Source organism: Ambystoma mexicanum, chromosome 6p (assembly GCF_040938575.1).
Source record: "Ambystoma mexicanum isolate Mex_15411 chromosome 6p, UKY_AmexF1_1, whole genome shotgun sequence".
Taxonomy (NCBI): domain Eukaryota; kingdom Metazoa; phylum Chordata; class Amphibia; order Caudata; family Ambystomatidae; genus Ambystoma; species Ambystoma mexicanum.
Genome location: NC_090935.1, coordinates 1,209,839,351 through 1,209,856,929, shown reverse-complemented (window position 1 = coordinate 1,209,856,929; position 17,579 = coordinate 1,209,839,351). Strand labels below are relative to the sequence as shown.

At 45.3% G+C, this 17,579-nt stretch overlaps 1 protein-coding gene across 1 annotated transcript in view; it reads right to left on the bottom strand.

Annotated features, from left to right (window-relative positions):
• Nucleotides 1–17,579, bottom strand: part of SLC28A3 (solute carrier family 28 member 3) — a 666,148-nt gene that overhangs the window by 297,863 nt on the left and 350,706 nt on the right. The window contains exons 6-7 of the mRNA XM_069625863.1: nucleotides 9,417–9,561; nucleotides 3,850–3,963 (exon numbers count right to left, since the gene is read on the bottom strand). Coding sequence (XP_069481964.1) covers nucleotides 3,850–3,963; nucleotides 9,417–9,561 — 259 coding nt within the window. The remainder of the gene's footprint in view (nucleotides 1–3,849; nucleotides 3,964–9,416; nucleotides 9,562–17,579) is intronic.

Below are 17,579 nucleotides of genomic sequence, written 5' to 3'. Positions count from 1 at the left end.
TACAGAAATTGCGCCCCAAGTAAATACATTCTGCTTGGTGCTCTCTGGTGTATCCCACAAACATGCAACCTGCTGCTACTAAAGCATTCAGCCCATTGGAACATGACTCTTTCCCAGGCCCTTCTGACCCATATTGTAGGACACATATCTTAATCTGCACATCAGCACTGTATACCTTCCCCTAAATGTTAACTTCCTGTGCAACCCCTTGCAGCCGATACTTTAATTGTGAAAGCCAAATAAAGTGACTTTTGAATGTAATCTTTAGAAAAATACTGCTACAAACACAGTACCTGCAGTCAAGGTGCGGTTAGATCACATCCATGCACCAAACCAAACACCGTCTGCACCCACAGCCAATTTAAATGCAGACCAAAAAGAGTGAATGAGACTCAACCTCAATATTAATGCGCATGACAAGTGGAGCACACCACCAGGACTGATTGACCACCACTAGGTGCCATGTTGCCTTGTGCAAGTTAGCACCGCCAGAACAAAATAACACAGAAATGCAATAGAACACTGATTCATGGATTATTTGCGCCAAAATAAACGGGATTTGTGCGCCATTCTGCCCGCAAATCCCCATTAGTTAAACAGGAATTTGCGGGCAGAATGGCGCACAAATCCCCTTTTTTTTGGGCGCAAATAATCCATGAATCAATATCCTTAAATTATTCTTGCAGTGGTTGTGTGATCCATTGGTGAAACATGACAGTTCAGAAAAAAAAAACATGTATGAACTTGATCGCATCTAAAATCTCATGTCGAACTGGCTCCCCATCACCCACTGCAATACTTATTTCTTGTCAGCTCTGTTTTATTCATTTTCAAACATAAAGTAAATAGACATGAAAGACAGCACCAGCACTGCTACGAAGACCACCACTGACCCTGCATCGATAATTCCACGATCCAGAACTAGAAACGACAAAGTATTCACAAGTAGCCATCCTAATAGTTCCTGCCCAATCAACCAGTTCACCCCCTTTCCTTTCACCTTCAAACCCACCTCCCTCGAATCACCCCAAATGTGTTGTGGCAGCCACGCCAATGATATAGCAGGTCCCTGAGATCAGAGCAATTGCCCATGCCTCCCAACCATTGCTCCGCCTACGCTTATTCCTCTATGCGCTATGTAGTGGAATGAACCTCTCCATAAAAAGTAGCGCATACCTAAAAAAAGTGCAAAAGAGGTGCCCTCAATGGATGCCCAATTCAACTAAGCAGACTTTGAATGGGCCATTTGTAAGAATTGCTAAAATGATACACATATATATCGTACAAAGGGGTAGAAATGCATTCATAACAATAATAATGTGTTCATTTATATAGCGCTTGTAATTCGAGCGTCTTACATAGAACATATTTACACACATTATTATTACCCAATCGAAATTGCTACTCAGTTTATCGACCGCGGAAGGATGAAAGGCTGAATTGACCTATCCAGGATTTGAACCTGTGACCTGCAGATGAAACACAGATTGTATCAACAGGCACTCAACTCGCTGAGCTATCTTACCGGAAACGAGACAACAGTGGCTTATGCTGCTTTTGTCCTGAGGTGGTAAAATGCACAGTGCGAACGGACCCTAAAGGCCCGATTCCCAGAGATTTGCACTGGAGCACATTAGCAAAGGCCCGAGCTCCTCCCAGTTGCTGCTGCTGCGGCCTTGTTCATGATTCCCAAAGCCTAAAGCCGGAGCACATCTGGTTCACCTCTGAGAGGTCCTTGAGCATCTCGTTCATGAGCATCTCAAGGACGTTCCGGAGGCTAGCAGATTTGCTTCAGGTGTAGGCATTCTGGAGGGGATACTTACATTTCACAGAATCTAATTTCACCTCATGAGAAATATTCGAATGCCTTCGGATTTGGTTGGGTAATTGGGTACATTTTAAAACATAGATGAGGGTGGGGTAAGTGGATAGGATAAGGTAGAGGGAGGGGAGGGGGTCTCCCCCCACACAATAAAAAAACGAATTCGAAGGATAGAAAATTGGAAGATTTCACCTTCAGGTGAAGTAGATTCGGTGAAATCACATACATCCTTGTGAAGAGATCCAAGTTAGCAGTATCAAATCTGAGAGGCTGCAGGCATCTCCCCATTTGCTCCAGTTCAAATCGTTCAGAGACCTCTTTGTGAAAACTGGCAAGGGGATTTTCATGCATTTGTACATGCAAATGGAAGAAACCATTTGTGAATCCAGACCAAAATATTTAAGGTTAAAAAGCAAAACAAATAAACACTATTTAATGTTGTGTGACAAGTTTTTTTTGTACTGCCCCAGTCACCATCTAACAACGTCAAGGCTAATCTGGAGAGTGGCGTACTGTGCCCCGCCATGATCTGAATTTAATATTCATCGACAGTTAATCCGAGATGCCAGTAGAATAGGGGTGAAATCAGTGTTCGAGAATCTTCACCGGAGTGAAGGTGTGTAACGATCTTTGGGCCTTTGGTGCTTTGCACATTATCCCTGGACGTGGCTCTACTACTGTGACATTGGTTTACTTTGCAGACTGAGACACAGCACCGTTTCTAGGGGCGGCCAAACGGGCGGCTGCCCGGCGAGAAGAGCAGGGGTGGGCCACAAAAGAGGTGGGTGGAATCAGTCCCTGGTAAAGAGCAGCACAGAAAAACAGGTGTCATTCATATTTAATTTCTTTTAATTTGCATTCCCCAATTTTTTCTCAGTTTACCTGTGTGCACCTGGACATATGGCACAATAAAGGGCAAATGCATATCCTGCCTATACATCAGCAATAACTATTGGCTTTGTCAGAGCCTCTTAGCCTAGAATGTGTGAACTGTGTCATCCATGCAGCTAGCTCCGTTAATAGATATGTTATGTTAAAGGTTCTTATACTGCGCACTGTTGCCACCTACATGGTTTCTTGGTGCTCTGGCGGAGCTGTAAAGCAATGGGGGAGGGGGCAAGTTAGTAGGACTGAGCCGAAGAAAAGAGAAAGAGAGCTGTGTTGTGCTGTTAGCTTCAGTTCGGTTAACACCGTTCATTGAGCATAGGTGTTTTTTGTGGGGTTTTTTGGTTGGAAGCCGCCATGTCGGGTTTATTTAGTTGTGGTGTAGAGAAGTGCATGTGGTTTGTTGTGCTGCAGAGGTGTGGTTGTGTTTAGTTCATCGTTTGAGAGGTGTATGCAGAAGGGTGAGTTTTTTAGTAGGATTGCTTAGTGGCAGTACCCTTTCCGAACCCCCCCCCACCCCCCGTTCTAACTGTGGTCCATATCCCTTCCCCTGTCGTACATTCTGGTGTGCTTCAATTACGGTGTATGCAGAAGTGTTGGTTTTCAGTAGGGTTATTTAGTGGCAGTACCTTTTCTACCCCCAGTGTTCAGACTAAGTGCACCAATACCCCTTCCCCTTCAGTACATTTAGCTGTGCAGCAATTACCAACCCCACTGGTTCCTCCACGGGTAAGGTGTTCCATGTGCATGTGGACCATCCGTTCTGAGATCGGGGCACCTCTCTCTCCCCTGTTTCCATCCACACCCACAACCAAGAGCACTGCCTTGTGGTAGAATAAGCGCTTTGGAACCACAATCAACCAGAATGCACAGTTGCACACACACTGCGGGACATGCGACCTCCAGGCACGAGGATAGGGGGCAGAAGGGAAAGTGGGCAGAATGATGACACATTCGTTTGGATGCTCTTGTGTTTAACTGTGTGCGTGAACAATTGATTAGTGCAGGTGTGTGGGTTTCCTCACACAGATCCCGAGACCGGGTTGAAGCGGCACCTTCCTTCTCAACCTGGGCCATGGATTTCTTAATCCGCGGTCTAGACAGGTGTGTCCAAGGTTGGTTACATCAGGGGCACGGCTTACCTGGACCTGTCCCCCGAGCCAGTCAAAGGCTTGATAGCCTGGAGTAGTTCTTAGAATGATGAGTCCGAAAACAAACTGTAATCCTAATCCCCAAAAGACTGGTCTCCAAGCAACCTGTGTATTAGAAACAAAACAAAAAGTCAACACGTTTGAATGCGGAATCTCTCTCTCTCTCTCTCTCTCTCTCTCTCTCTCTCTCTCTCTCTCTCTCTCTCTCTCTCTCGCTCTCTCTCTCTCTCTCTCCCCCCCCTCCCTCCCTCCCTCCCAACCCCCCAATGCAAAACGCAGAATATGTCTACACTTTGAAAGTGAACTAATGCTTCATCCAGACCCAGTGGCGTTACAATGATGTACACACAGCGTCCCTCCACACATCTGTCTTATTAAACAGGAAATAAGTCGTGTAGCTTCTAAAGGTACCGGGTTTCCAGACGCCAAATCGAAAATGGCAGCTATTTTCTTGGGTCTTTTCACGCGGCAAGGCCTAGCGATTCTTACCGTTGCTGGGGACCTGGCAGTGCTCACTAACTCACTAGAATAGTAGATTCCAGTGGGGGTTTCAGAATAATCAAAAATATGCAAATAATCTCCAAAAATGTCGACTATATGAAGTTTGGAACCCACATGCTACATCACTGGATGGTAATTTAGCAGCTCCTCTGGACCTTACACTACAGCACGACGCACGAAATAGAAGCACAGCAGACTGCTGGCTTGTTAAGAGTTAACTCTCAGAGTTGCAGTGAGCAGTTCTGGCCTGAAGAGGGCCTCAGCTCCACATGCTGTCAGTGAGAGAATGGCGGCGAGAGCCTTTCGACACTGGGTCGCAGGTTAGCGAGACCGAGGGCTGCCCTGACAGAGGGGCGTGTGCTTTTGCGAGAGAAAACTCAGTGAAAGACCAGAAGAGAAGGGGTGCAGTTGCTGCCTCATTATAGAAGTCAAGGGGCTCAGGAGGGTGTGCCCCTGCATAGAACCACAGAAAGGGGATGCACCCCATGAAAGGAAGGATCCATCCAGGGGCACCCTCCCACAAAATATTTTGCCCTCTCAGCAGTGATAGAAGTGTACCAAAAAACGAGCAGAACTCCGACTGCAGTGGGGGACAGATTAGGAAGCGCGCAGTCATGCTGGTGGACAGCCAATTGAGTTGAAACAGAGTTTAGTTTAGCTGTAACTGATATCCAGTGGTACCATTGAGAAGTGTGCTTTAACTTCACGAAGAATAGTTCTGGAATGGTGAAAATGGTTGCAAAAAGTAGTGGAGCTGCGGACAGTAAAAAAATTAAAGTAGTGGAACACCGCTCCCGACCGTTCCCGCTCACTTCCACCACTGCCTCTCACCACAGAGCTGAGGACAGTAGCTCTCTCACTCCAAGTCACAGCCTTAGCCTCCTCTGACAGAATTTGGGTTGCAAAAGTGAGAGGGGCTGACAATGGCCCTCATTAGGACCCTGGCGTTAAGGGGTTAACGGCGTCGTAAAAGGTGTTGGCGTTGTTAAACCCTTAACACCTTACTACGAGGTCCCTTTGCGGGACCCGACCTTAACTGCTGGTCTAGACCAGCCTTTAAAGTAGGGGCCCGCAAAGGGACTCGCGAGGTAAGTACGGTACTGCAATTTGCGGTACCGTACTTACCGCCTTCCCCATTCCCATTATGCCCTATGGGGCAAAAATGGAATGGGGAAGGGCCATGGTGGCATGGGGAATTACCGCCCCGCCAACCTTGGAATGGGGTGGTAATTCCCCATTCCGCCATGGCGGACTCCGGTATCAACCATGGTGCTAAAAGCCCCATGGTTTTCCGCCGGAGTCCTAATGAGGGCCAATGACAGCATTAGGGATTACAGAATGGCTCTCTCCAAATGCAATATTAAGACAGTCACCCTTTAACGTATGTCAGGTCAATAGCCCCTAATTGCTGAAAGGGGTTAAGCTCATCAGGGGGCCCTACAGTTTGCGCTCAGGTGACCCAGGTGGAAAAGGGGTCCTGCTAAGAACACCCCAGATGAAGATCGGAGATGCATTGTTGCTGGAGATGCGAGGATAGAGTATCCAGGCTGCGCTGGGCCATTCCTCTGGCAGAACGAGAAACACAATCACCCACAAGAGGTCTGAGTGCAAACGTGTGTGCTCTCGGGTAAACAGGGGGTCACACTCTGTGCTCAGGGCAGGGCCCTTAAAATATAAGAACGGCGTGAAGCCGTCTTTCCCACGGGCAGATGGGAAACACACGTGATGTTAAAGGGGCTACTGTGGATAAAGAGAATAGACATGCGTTACCGGAAATGACTATCACATAAAGACGACGACAGCACTCACTGCTCGTCTGCTGGGCGGTGTTTGATGTCTACTTTATTTGCCGGACTGGAAAAGTCATCATTGCACAGGGACCATAAACCCATAACTGGGGCAAGTGATGGGCTGTTTCAAGAGTGATCACAGTTGTTCAGCCCTTACTAATGCAGGGTGGGGGCGGGGGAGGGTGTAAAGGACACTCAGGTGTCCAAGTCACAGCTCCTGTCCATGGGACACAGGTGGCATCAGAAACCTTAGGGGTACACATAGAGACCCTGAAAGCCTGACCAGAATGCACTATTCTGCGAGTTGGTGAGCCCGGCCCCAGCTACCGATATCTGAAAGACGCGGCAGAATCCTTGCCTGAGTGTTGACTGGCTAAACACTTCTACACAATGCCATTAGTTCAACGTGCAGCGTCCTCCCCTAGCATCCCGTTCTTTTCCGGAGCTCCTATGGGCTCTCCAAAAGATGATTCCTGGACTGCAGTTGGCGGAGGCCAGTATGTCCTCCATGGGATGTTTGGACCGCAGGACAGGAAGAGGTCGACGCAGTGTTTACGGTTGCCTGTGGGATTTGTTGGGCTGGCGAAGGCATGCAGAAAAGGTGGTGGGTCAAGAAGTGGATGCAGTTGGGCGCCGTAAAATGCATGCTAAGGCTGATCGATGACCGATTGGTTCTCCCTTTGAGAATATTCCACCATGTGAGAGATTGTGTCAACGTTGTGTCCAAACGTGATATATCTTGGAAAATACTATTGATAAATCATGTAAGCATGGAACGTACTAGATGCCAAATCAAAAATCATTCACCACGTAAATTCAGCTAGCGCTTCATCTAGTTCGATACAGCCTTCTGCTGTAAAAGTCCAATTGTTAACTGGAGCGGTTATAGCATGACCTGCTTTACTGGAGCATTAAGCCCCACGTTCTGGGGCGAGCTTGGGTGGCAACAGCCTGCTAAAACAAGCCATGGTGGTCCAAGCGAAGCGAGGACCCCAACAAGGGCTTAGTATCGTCAGTGGCCAAGCCCACCCCAGAATGAGAGGCTTAACGGCATTAGCACCTGTCTCGTTGGACAGGGTGCTAAACATGTTTTAAAAAAAAATTTAATAGCATGTTCCCTTTGAAGGATGATCCCATGCGCAGGTGCGCCCATTCATCAAAAGGTAAGATCAGCCCAACCCAAGATGGCCACCATGCTGACACACGAGGGGCTCAGGAGCGAGTCCTTCCTTGCTACCCATGGCAGTCCCTTGTGGCAAGAAAAAGGGACCTACTTGTCAAGAGGTAAGTAGGGCGGTGGGATTAAAGGGGACTGTGTGGTTGGGGAGTGAAGTAGGAGTGTGCAAGCAGGTGCTTGGGTAGGTAGAGACCTGTACAGGGAGCCCAGAGTGCGAGGGAGAAGTAATTAGCTGTTCAGGAATGGGGATAATACCAGCAGATCCGGCACAGTGTTTCAGAATGCCGATTGGCTGGCACCCCTACTCTGGGTGCCGATAACATAGATCTCACCATCTGTGAAGCAGAGCCATCAATGTCTTGCAGGCACATGTTATTTGACATTAAAATTAGAAGCAACTGTTTATGTTTTGATAGAAAAAGTAAAGCTTTCGTGGGAGCCACCCATTGTAGGCTGTCGGAACATGTAGGTTGGCCGGGGGTGCAGCAGCTTTCATGAATGTGAGCGCCATTGCAATGAGGGATATTAAAGGCTTTGGCACCCTTTGTTGTCGCCACATGAATACTTTGCGGGAGACAAGTCTTTGCCAGCCTGTGCTTTAGTTACAGCCATGCTTAGCTTCCATTCATGCCATGCCAAGGGATCATACATTCGGGTCACCAGTTCAGAGTGGGCCCTGGATAGCTTCCACTGCCTCTTCATTATTCCATCATCAACTGCCATAGTCTTCAGTTACACATTGGAGCAGTGGAGGAGACTGCGTTAACTTATTCCCACTGCACAGGTCTAATGACCTGATCACATCAGGCACCCTAATAAAGGATGTTGAAGCGCCACTGTGCGACTGTGTGTAAGATTTCCTGAAGGATCATGGAGTTCAAACCACTTTGCAGAGTACCTTGACTCCTGCTCCAGACTTTCACCTGAATCAAATACAGAACGGTACACTGGATCTCTGTTCGAGCAGCCAACTGTTCAAACAAAGGTCACGTGTTCTCTTCTAACACTGAAGTCCTTTTGGCTCTCTGCAAACTATCATGGCCATTATGAATATTGCCTTTGCCCTCAGTGAAGTCTGCAGCCAATGCAAGCAATTTCCAACAAGAACAGACAGAAGGAACGTTTGTATGGCGGAATTGGTAAAAAAAAGAAAAGTCCTGATTGGATACAGGCTTCGGATACTCGAACGATGTACGCTTTACCCGGGACTTGAGGTGTGGTGCTAGTACTGCGTTCCAGCGTCCAGCAAAAGTGGGATCACAAACTATGGAATAAACCGCTTTCTCTCCCACTGGGTGGGCTCTTTGGTGCCTAATCATCCTTTGGTCGCCATAGAGATAATTTGTTCTCAAGGGAACAGCGTGGATCTTCTATATTTACCCACCCACAATGGCAGCAGCAGAGGCACGGATAACCCCAATTAATATTCGGCAGCAAATACATCACCACTGTCTATATTCCCTACATCGGCAGATAGCAGTCACTGGTTTGGGGCGCTACACCTCACTTATGTTAAGGTGGATTCTGAGTTTACAAAAACACCAATTTTCAACTCTGTGCTTCTGAGGCACATATTTCATTTTCATTTGGTTCCCTAAACAGATCAAAGCTGAGTCTCAGCGGGTCCTGGTCATCACCAAGGTGGAACCGTGTGGGGACCGAAGACGCGGGGTTGTGTGTTAATCAGGTATATCTGGGAGCGACAGAGAGAAGTAATGTGGGAGAGGATGGAAGAGAGATAGCTGCAGTAAATGGTGAATCCCTGTTTGGGCACTGGATGGGCGATCTTCAATGGAAGGAAGAGTGTACCCTAAGACTCTGCGTAGTTGATCAAGCATTGAAATGGTGTAAGTAGGGCAAGTGGACTTCTGCTTCCAGACTCGGTCCTTCGCCCAGCACAACCGCCATGATCCCGTCCTACGTCCAGGAGTAACTCAGCTTTCCGTTTTTGATAACCAGTTATTAAAATGACCTAGAGGATCTAGGGATGATTATATCTCAGAGCAATCACCCAGACCTAGATCCCGAGAAGACACTTCACGAAAGTCTTTAAAGGCAACAAAAAAAACAATGTTTGACTGTGTACTTACTCGGGCCGGATGCTTGGAAAAGGCCCACAGTAGCAGGACATACATCACAAGGCCTGCGAAGGAGATCAGCTGGCGGGCGCCCATCCTGGCTGTGTCGAAAACAAGCCAGCAGACCACTCCTGCGACCAAACAGATATAAATGACCCTACAAATAACAAAACAAGGAGAATACATTATAAATGAAAAATGGTTTTCCAGGACACGCAGGATATCAATACATCTATTTAACATGTTTTGCTTTTGATCATGGTAAGACTTATTTTGTGTGGAGTATATAGACATTATTTTCATAGTCTACTAATCAGAAGGTTAAGAATATATTATTTGGATCCAGCCCACTCATCGCCTGGCCGTTTTATTGCTTTTTTTTAACAGCCTTTTTGAATGGGGGCAAACCCATCATATGTCCCTCCCACACACCGCTCCTACACCCCCACTGCACATAAAAATTATAATTTTACGTTCCCAAAACCGCCCCCCCAAAAGGCATGAAAAATACAGTGAAACAACCGTGAGGATGTTGGTAGATACCGTATTCTACCGGAATGGTGGTCAGAGGTAATAAGGACAGATTACTGAAAGGAATCCATTTTGCTTCCAAAGAATTAAAATGGTTGCATGTTACCTGTTTGTTACTGCAGGACAGAATGCCCACACTTGACAGCCCTGGATTATTTCTTACCGCTGGCAACACTGTCTGTTTTGATACCTTTTTGATACCTTTTCCTGGCACAAATACAATGGAACTCGACCCCCTGTACAACATGGTAAAATTCTTATTTTCAAGCTCACAATTAATGAGGATCGCATGCAAGGCACCACCCAAACGGGCCCTGCATGTCTGCTGTGGGCACACAACCCACATTAATGCCAACACCAGGGATTGTCTTATTGAAACTATTAACGCAAGATCCCAGGAGTGCAACAGTCGGTTTTTAGGACCAAGTGGTGGGTCACAGGGCGTGTGGGCTGGTTTCCCATCCTGTCCCCATCCTGTCCCTTAAGCACATGACAACTTCCCGTTAGCCTACCACTGCTCCCATCTATAACCCTAGCACCTATGATTACTGAACATTGTAGTCACAAATATCATTGATGACATCACATGTCTAGCCCCTGCTTTTTTGTTCACTGCCATATCTAGGCCAGGTGAGTTTATTTACTGACAGTCAGAAACTTAACATTCAAAAGGTGTTATATTTATAGATGTTGATATTCTCACATGTTCTTACACTACTTTCCTTAGAATTTAATCGCATCTTATGATGTACATATATAGAGGAAGAAGTAGGCCTGAAACACAGCAATTATTTTTGGCCGTTACTGCAATCATGTAGATTATACACAGTTGCTAATGATACTGCCTCTTGTTTGTTTTACTCTCCATATATAAGCCCCATATGTATATGCATTGTAGTCTATTTATGTTTTGTTTGTATTAGTAGAAATATGTAGTAAGTGATGCATTATTAGCTACTTAGTACATGTTTCACAGTACGGAAAAGTCTAATACAGAAACATTAATCGTTTTATTATATAGCTTTGGAAAATTACAAATATTGCACCTCTATGGTGTATGCTGCAGCCAATATCTACATTTCTGTATGGGTAGGTTCCTGTACTAGAAAGAACACTGCAATGGAATGTTCTTTAGAACACTACATTGCATAATGAAGTATGTAGTTTATTACACATCTCTCTTGCCAACATTACATTCACAAACCCTTGTATGAAAAGTGAATGCACATGTGATGTCATCAGTGAGGTCATCAATGATATTTATGATGTCATCTTTGATGTCCTGGTTGTTAGTCTTAGCAGTGCACGATGGTGGCGCGAGTTATGGTTGCTTAGCTTACCATAACTGGCGAACTTCAGGGGTTTTTCGGTTTTACTTGTAACCATAATGTCCTTTTAACAACGTTTTTTTACTGAATTTCATAGGTTTTTAGTAGCGCAATTTAACCATAATGTCCCTTTAACAAAGTTATTTCCTTGAATTTCATAGGTTTTTATTAGTGCAACTTAACCATAACGTCGCTTTAACAAAGTTCTTTCATTGAATTTCATAGGTTTTTATTACTGCAACTTAACCATAATGTCCCTCAGTTTTTTCAGTGAATTTCAAAGGTTTTTATTAGTGCAACTTAACCATAACGTCCCCTTAACAAAGTTTTTTCATCGAATTTCATAGGTTTTTATTAGTGCAACTTAACCATAACGTAGCTTTAACAAAGTTCTTTCATTGAATTTCATAGGTTTTTATTACTGCAACTTAACCATAATGTCCCTCAGTTTTTTCAGTGAATTTCAAAGGCTTTTATTAGTGCAACTTAACCATAACGTCCCGTTAACAAAGTTTTTTTCATTGAATTTCATGGGTTTTTACCAGTGCGTGCTATTTTCCTATGACTTACTAATATCCTTCTTACCCAATATAGCAATATTTGTGTCCAATTTACAAAGTATCACCTTAAAACTCTGCCATTTCCCACCTTCAAGAATCATTTTTAACACTTCTATACACTTTTTGAAACTGTTTCAACTAGTTTTGCATCCGTGGACGTCTACAAACATCTGACTTCATTGCAGACCTTCTGGCAGTGCCACATGACTATACGCTGGCGCGCAGCATGATGACGTGTCCGAGAACCCGTCCGCACTTCACGATAATATCCGTGCTTCCGCAGACAGTTCGGAACTGCATTTTCTATTGATCTAGGAACTTTCAACTTCAAAATTTCCCTTGCACAGCTCCAACACCTATTCCTACTCATTATGCATTCACAATCTAGTACACAGTACATACTTTTAGCAAAACTGCTATTTATCTTAAAATGGTATCAGCTGTTGCCATCCCTCCTCCCCAAGACCCACCACCACTGCTTTAAGCAAGGAGCATGAGAAACACTGCCACCTACCTTAGAAATAACACACGCTCAACATTTTCCCCTGTCCACCTACCCCTCCATATTAGTGGTTTGGTGCCTCTTCCCTCATTTCCTCCCCACATTTCGTTCTTAGCTCTCCTGCCACCAACTCACACCACCACTGTGCACTGCTAAGACTAACACCCAGGATAGGAAAGATGACATCACAATTTTCATTGCTGACATCACTGATAACATCAGAAATTTGGGCCACTTGGTTTTGTTCACTTACATATGAAAGGCAACCGGTTTTCTTCACTGACAGTAAGAATTTTAAATGCAAAAGTTGCTTTATATGTAGAAGACGTCAACCTTTTATGCATATTGTAGAAGTACTTTCGTTAGGGTTTGTTGTCAGCTCACATGGTGCACAGATATGGGGCAATAAGCAGGCCGTAAACACACAATTCATTTGTGTACTTGAAGATGAACTGTAATGTTATTGCCATTTTGTATTGATGTTGTTTTTGTCTTCTATACTGTAGTTTGACCATATGTGCCTGTAATTTGTATGCATTGTGGGTCTTTATATGTATTGTTTGTACTAACACGTATGTAGTAAGCCTTCACTTATAAGCTATGTATCCCATGCTTAACATTACTGAAAACTCTCCAAGGATATCTTTCATTATTTTACAAGGCAAAATTACCAGAATAAAAATATTCTACTTCTATAGTGTATGCTACAGCCATTTCTTATATGTATGTATGATTAGGTTCCTGTATTGATAACAACACTGTAATATAATGTTTTGTTTCGATAAGTACATTTGTTCATAAATTAAGTAGTTTCTCATAGATCTCCCAATCACCCCTAACACTTTGTTACCAACATTATAAACAGAAGCCCTTGTAAGGACTTGAAAATTGTGATGTCAACTTTCATGTCCTGGGTGTTAGTCTTTGCAATGCACGGTGGTGGCGCGAGTTATGTTTGCTTACATTACTCTAACTGGCGAATTTTGGGGGTTTTCGATTTTACTTGTAACCATAACATCCCTTTAAGACATTTTTTCCACTGAAATTGTTAGGTTTTTATTAGTTCAACTTAACCATAACGTCTCTTTTACAAAGTTTTTTCTCTGAATTGGATAGGTTTTTTTAGTGCAACTTAACCATAACGTCCCTGTAACAAAGTTTTTTCACTGAATTTCATGGGTTTTTATCAGGATACCCTTAATTTTCTACATGTCCCTTACATCACACTGGCCCCCCTGCCTCCAACATGATAGCCACAGAGTCTGCGGACTGCGGGAATGACTGCAGACTTCGGACAGCATTCACACTGCCCAAAAACACAGGGGTTACCTTACATTGTTGTATCCTGCAACGGGAAAAGGCATATGCATGAAACAATAAACGATATATGTACTACAATCAAAAATAAATTGTTATTGGAATTCTGTACTTGAAAAACCACAAGTATGTTTGCATAGGGTGCACAACATAATGGAATTGACCAAGCACAAAGCTTAATTGTACACCTAACAGTATCACCTCAGTGGAACTTTGCTTACCCACTGAAAAGCACCTGGCAGTTATTCCAGAAGAAACCCTTAGAAAATATTAAGTATACTGTTTTTCTTTCTGTAAAATTACCATTTATTATGTATACATAACTTGTAAAAAATAGCACTATTGTTTAATTTGAACAGAAATGGCAAGCAGACTGGAATGGTTGGAGTAACATTTCCCAAATGACAAAATGAGTGAAGAAAACTCATGTAACAGTACAGAATGCATTTTTAAAGCAGGCAAAGTGATGCAATTTGTTCAAATTTCACTATAATATTGTTTTCTTTTTAACAGTACATCGTGGGAGTGAGGAAACAAGCCCCGAATTACATTTGAGTGAACCTGAAGATCGGCACAGACAGCCCCTAACTCCAAATGGACAGAAAGAACTGATGAACTTATCAGCAAAAATGGATGAACTAAATAATTGTATGCAGTTGATGACGTTTGCGAAGAATCATGTGAAGGAAAATGTTAGATATCACTGCTCGATTTGTACCTGTGCCCATTCACCTTCTCTCAAAAAATCATCCCCATCAAATTCCCTAAATGAAAGGTGCTGCAATGAAACCTCAATCTTTTCCTCCCCTCATGAACAGGTACGTCTAAAAACAACCTCAACGGACTTCAAATTACCCAAAATAATGCGCTCAGAGCCGCACTAAGCCTTCCCAAAAGGGAACACATCTCCAAGGCCAGACAGGCAGCGCACTGGCTCTCTGTTAAAGAAAGCATCAGCTTCAAGATCCTCACACTTACACATAAATGTCTTAGCCTCACAGCACCTTCATATCTTGTGCAAACCATAGCCAAACCTGCTCACTCAAGACCTATCAGGACCCATCACACCAACAAATTACTCACTCCCTACATCTACAGATGAAAAGGGGGAGGACATGACTTGCCCTATTTAGCCCCCAAGCTATGGAACACACTGCCCACAGACATCAGATCAGAAAACTCTCTCTGCACCTTCTGCAAAAAGCTCAAAACCTTCCTCTTCATTTGACCCCCTGTTCTGTTACACCCTCATATAGGTTCTGTTATTTCCTCATCTCTGTAAATATGAATGCACTGCACTTGTTCTCACCTATGTAACTAAGTAAACTGTCTGTAACCAGTACAACAATGCCTCCGGGCTGCTGCGTGGTCAACAAATTTGAATAACTAAATAATGAATATTGTGTAGAACATCCCAATCCTCCCATTTATGTTTCCCATTCCGATTCCCCATCTCTTTCCTAAGTGAATATATGTTCTTGTTTTCAATTAATATGTGTGTGTGTACTGTTTTTTTAAAGCCCAATTTTGAGTCCACGAAGTGCGCGACTGTCCGGGCTGTCTGTATTCAAAATGGAGATGCCCCCGGACACTGCACCTGTCCGGACATGTCTGCTCTATTGTGGCACACATTTAATTAGTTTAGGAACTCCGCCCCTGTCCTGCATACACTGGCACGCATGCGCACCTGATCTCACTTTGCTCCCAGACACTGTGCCTGTCTGGACATGTCCGCTTGCAAGTGTCATACTTTTAATTGGTTCGGGGACTCCGCCCCTGTCCTGCAGACACTGGCACACATGTGTACCTGATCTAACTTTGCCCCGGGACACTGCACCTGCCGGGACATATCTGCTTGCATGTGTGGCACTTTTAATTAGTTTGGGGACTCTTCTCCTGTCCTACGGACACTGCCACGCGTGCGCACATCGTCTCCCGGCCAATAGGTGTCCGCAGGACAGCCGTTGTGTCCGTAGACATCCGGGGATGTCATCATGTGACTGCACCCGCGCAGCACGACAGAAGTGTCTGGGGAGAGTGTCCGTACCCCCGGACAGTTTAAAACTGCATCTTTGGCCAATCTACAGTGTTTCAAGCTGAAACCTTACTCTTGCAGAGCTCCTAGACTGTGTCTCAACTGATCTGGCAATTTTTTATAAATTTCTAAGCCCCATTTGTGGCTCGATGGTCCGCTGACAGTCGCGCGGTCTGCTGACAGCCCCTCTAAAAGGACACACCCATTACTGCTCCTTATTCTCAATCTGGCTGTCCAGGAGAGCACCTGCTGGTTTTTCCTGGGCTTGTTGGAGACCACAATGGCATCTACTATGGCCACTGCAGCTCCACCACCACCACCATCTGGAGGGCCTGGAGAGGGGAATGGGCGTGGTGATACAGAAGTAGACCAAGATGGACTGGAAGTCCCTCTCTCCAGCTCCCGTTGTGAATTCTGGGTGTGGCAACTTTTTACTTCCGTTGTGGGTCTATCAAAGGCTCAGGCAGACATGGTTCAATGCACTGAGTGCAAGGTTGTACTCAGTTGCAGAAAAAAAGGTCTGGACTCCTACGGGACCACCTCCATACAGCACCACCTTAGGTCCAAACACAAAGGAGCAGTGCGAGAGGTCGTACCCTTCGAAGGGACGAATGGGCAGATGCCCACTACCTCATCCTCATCATCCTCCCCTGTCACCACAAGGGACACTCCTATGGGGCAGGGGATCCCAGCTGAAGCCTCACAGGCCATCCATAACAGTCGACCCTTACCTTTCAAGGTTGACAGTGCTGTGCATGTCCAGTGACACACCGCTCTGTAGGGGGGGCAGTTTTGGAGTGCTTTTGAGGCCGCGGTCTAGGAGTATGAGAAACACTGTCCCCTAGCTGATTAAGGCCCACCCAACATCTTCCTTTCTCTACCTGCCCCTTCACCCCTGTGGTTGGTGCCACTTCCGTCCCTTCCCTCCCCTCCCCTCCCTAGTCTCTCCTGTGAAAACCCCCCTAGCAGGCATTAAAAAACAACCCGCAAAGGGACCAGGGTGCTAATTACGGTACCGCAATTTGCGGTACCGTAATTAGCACCTTCCCCATTCCCATTATGCCCTATGGGGCAAAAATGGGAATGGGGAAGGGCAATGGGGGAAGGGGGAATTACCGCCCGGCCAACCTTGGAATATGGCGGTAATTCCCCTTTCCTCCAAGGCGATGCCGGTATTGTACCGGTGGACCAAGGTGCTAATAGCACCTTGGTCTACCGCCTACCGTGTAATGAGGCCCACAGTCTTGTTGACATTGCACCTCAATTTCTCCATTGAACTGGAGCGCATCAACATCTGTCTCTGGGCAATGCGAGACAAAAATCAGTCTAGAATTCAGGAACATTTCCTACAATTTGCCAAATGTCTCCTTCATTGCAAACTGCAGTGAAATTCCAGTGACATATCCTAAACTTTTCCCTCTTTTCCCTCTACAATGAACAATGACAATGTCCGCATGCTGCAGTGTGACCATATTTACACAAAATGGCAGCAAGTCCACCCACTTCATGCTGCGCACTCCATACCATTGCACATGAACATTATCAATTCCAAGATTTTCAGCCACTCCACAGTGCTCTCCATACACCTTCAGTCAATGGATCAACAAGTCCCCCATAATCCATACAGCCTGCCTCCTGAAACACATAGCCATAGCTGTCTGCAGTCCTCTCAGCAAACAAAGCTTCTGCCAGACTCTCTCCTTGTATATCACTCCCAGGAAACCTGATTGGCTAATCCCCTGGGCTGCACAGTCCCATTTCCATGCCTAGCATCCTCAAAAGACCGGATGTGGCACGTGCCGTCAGCAGAGTACCGTAGTGTCTGCGGAAACCGTGGTGGCCCCGGACAGATCATCCAATTGAAGGGGCTGGGGAGGGAAATTAAACACAATGTAAGTTATT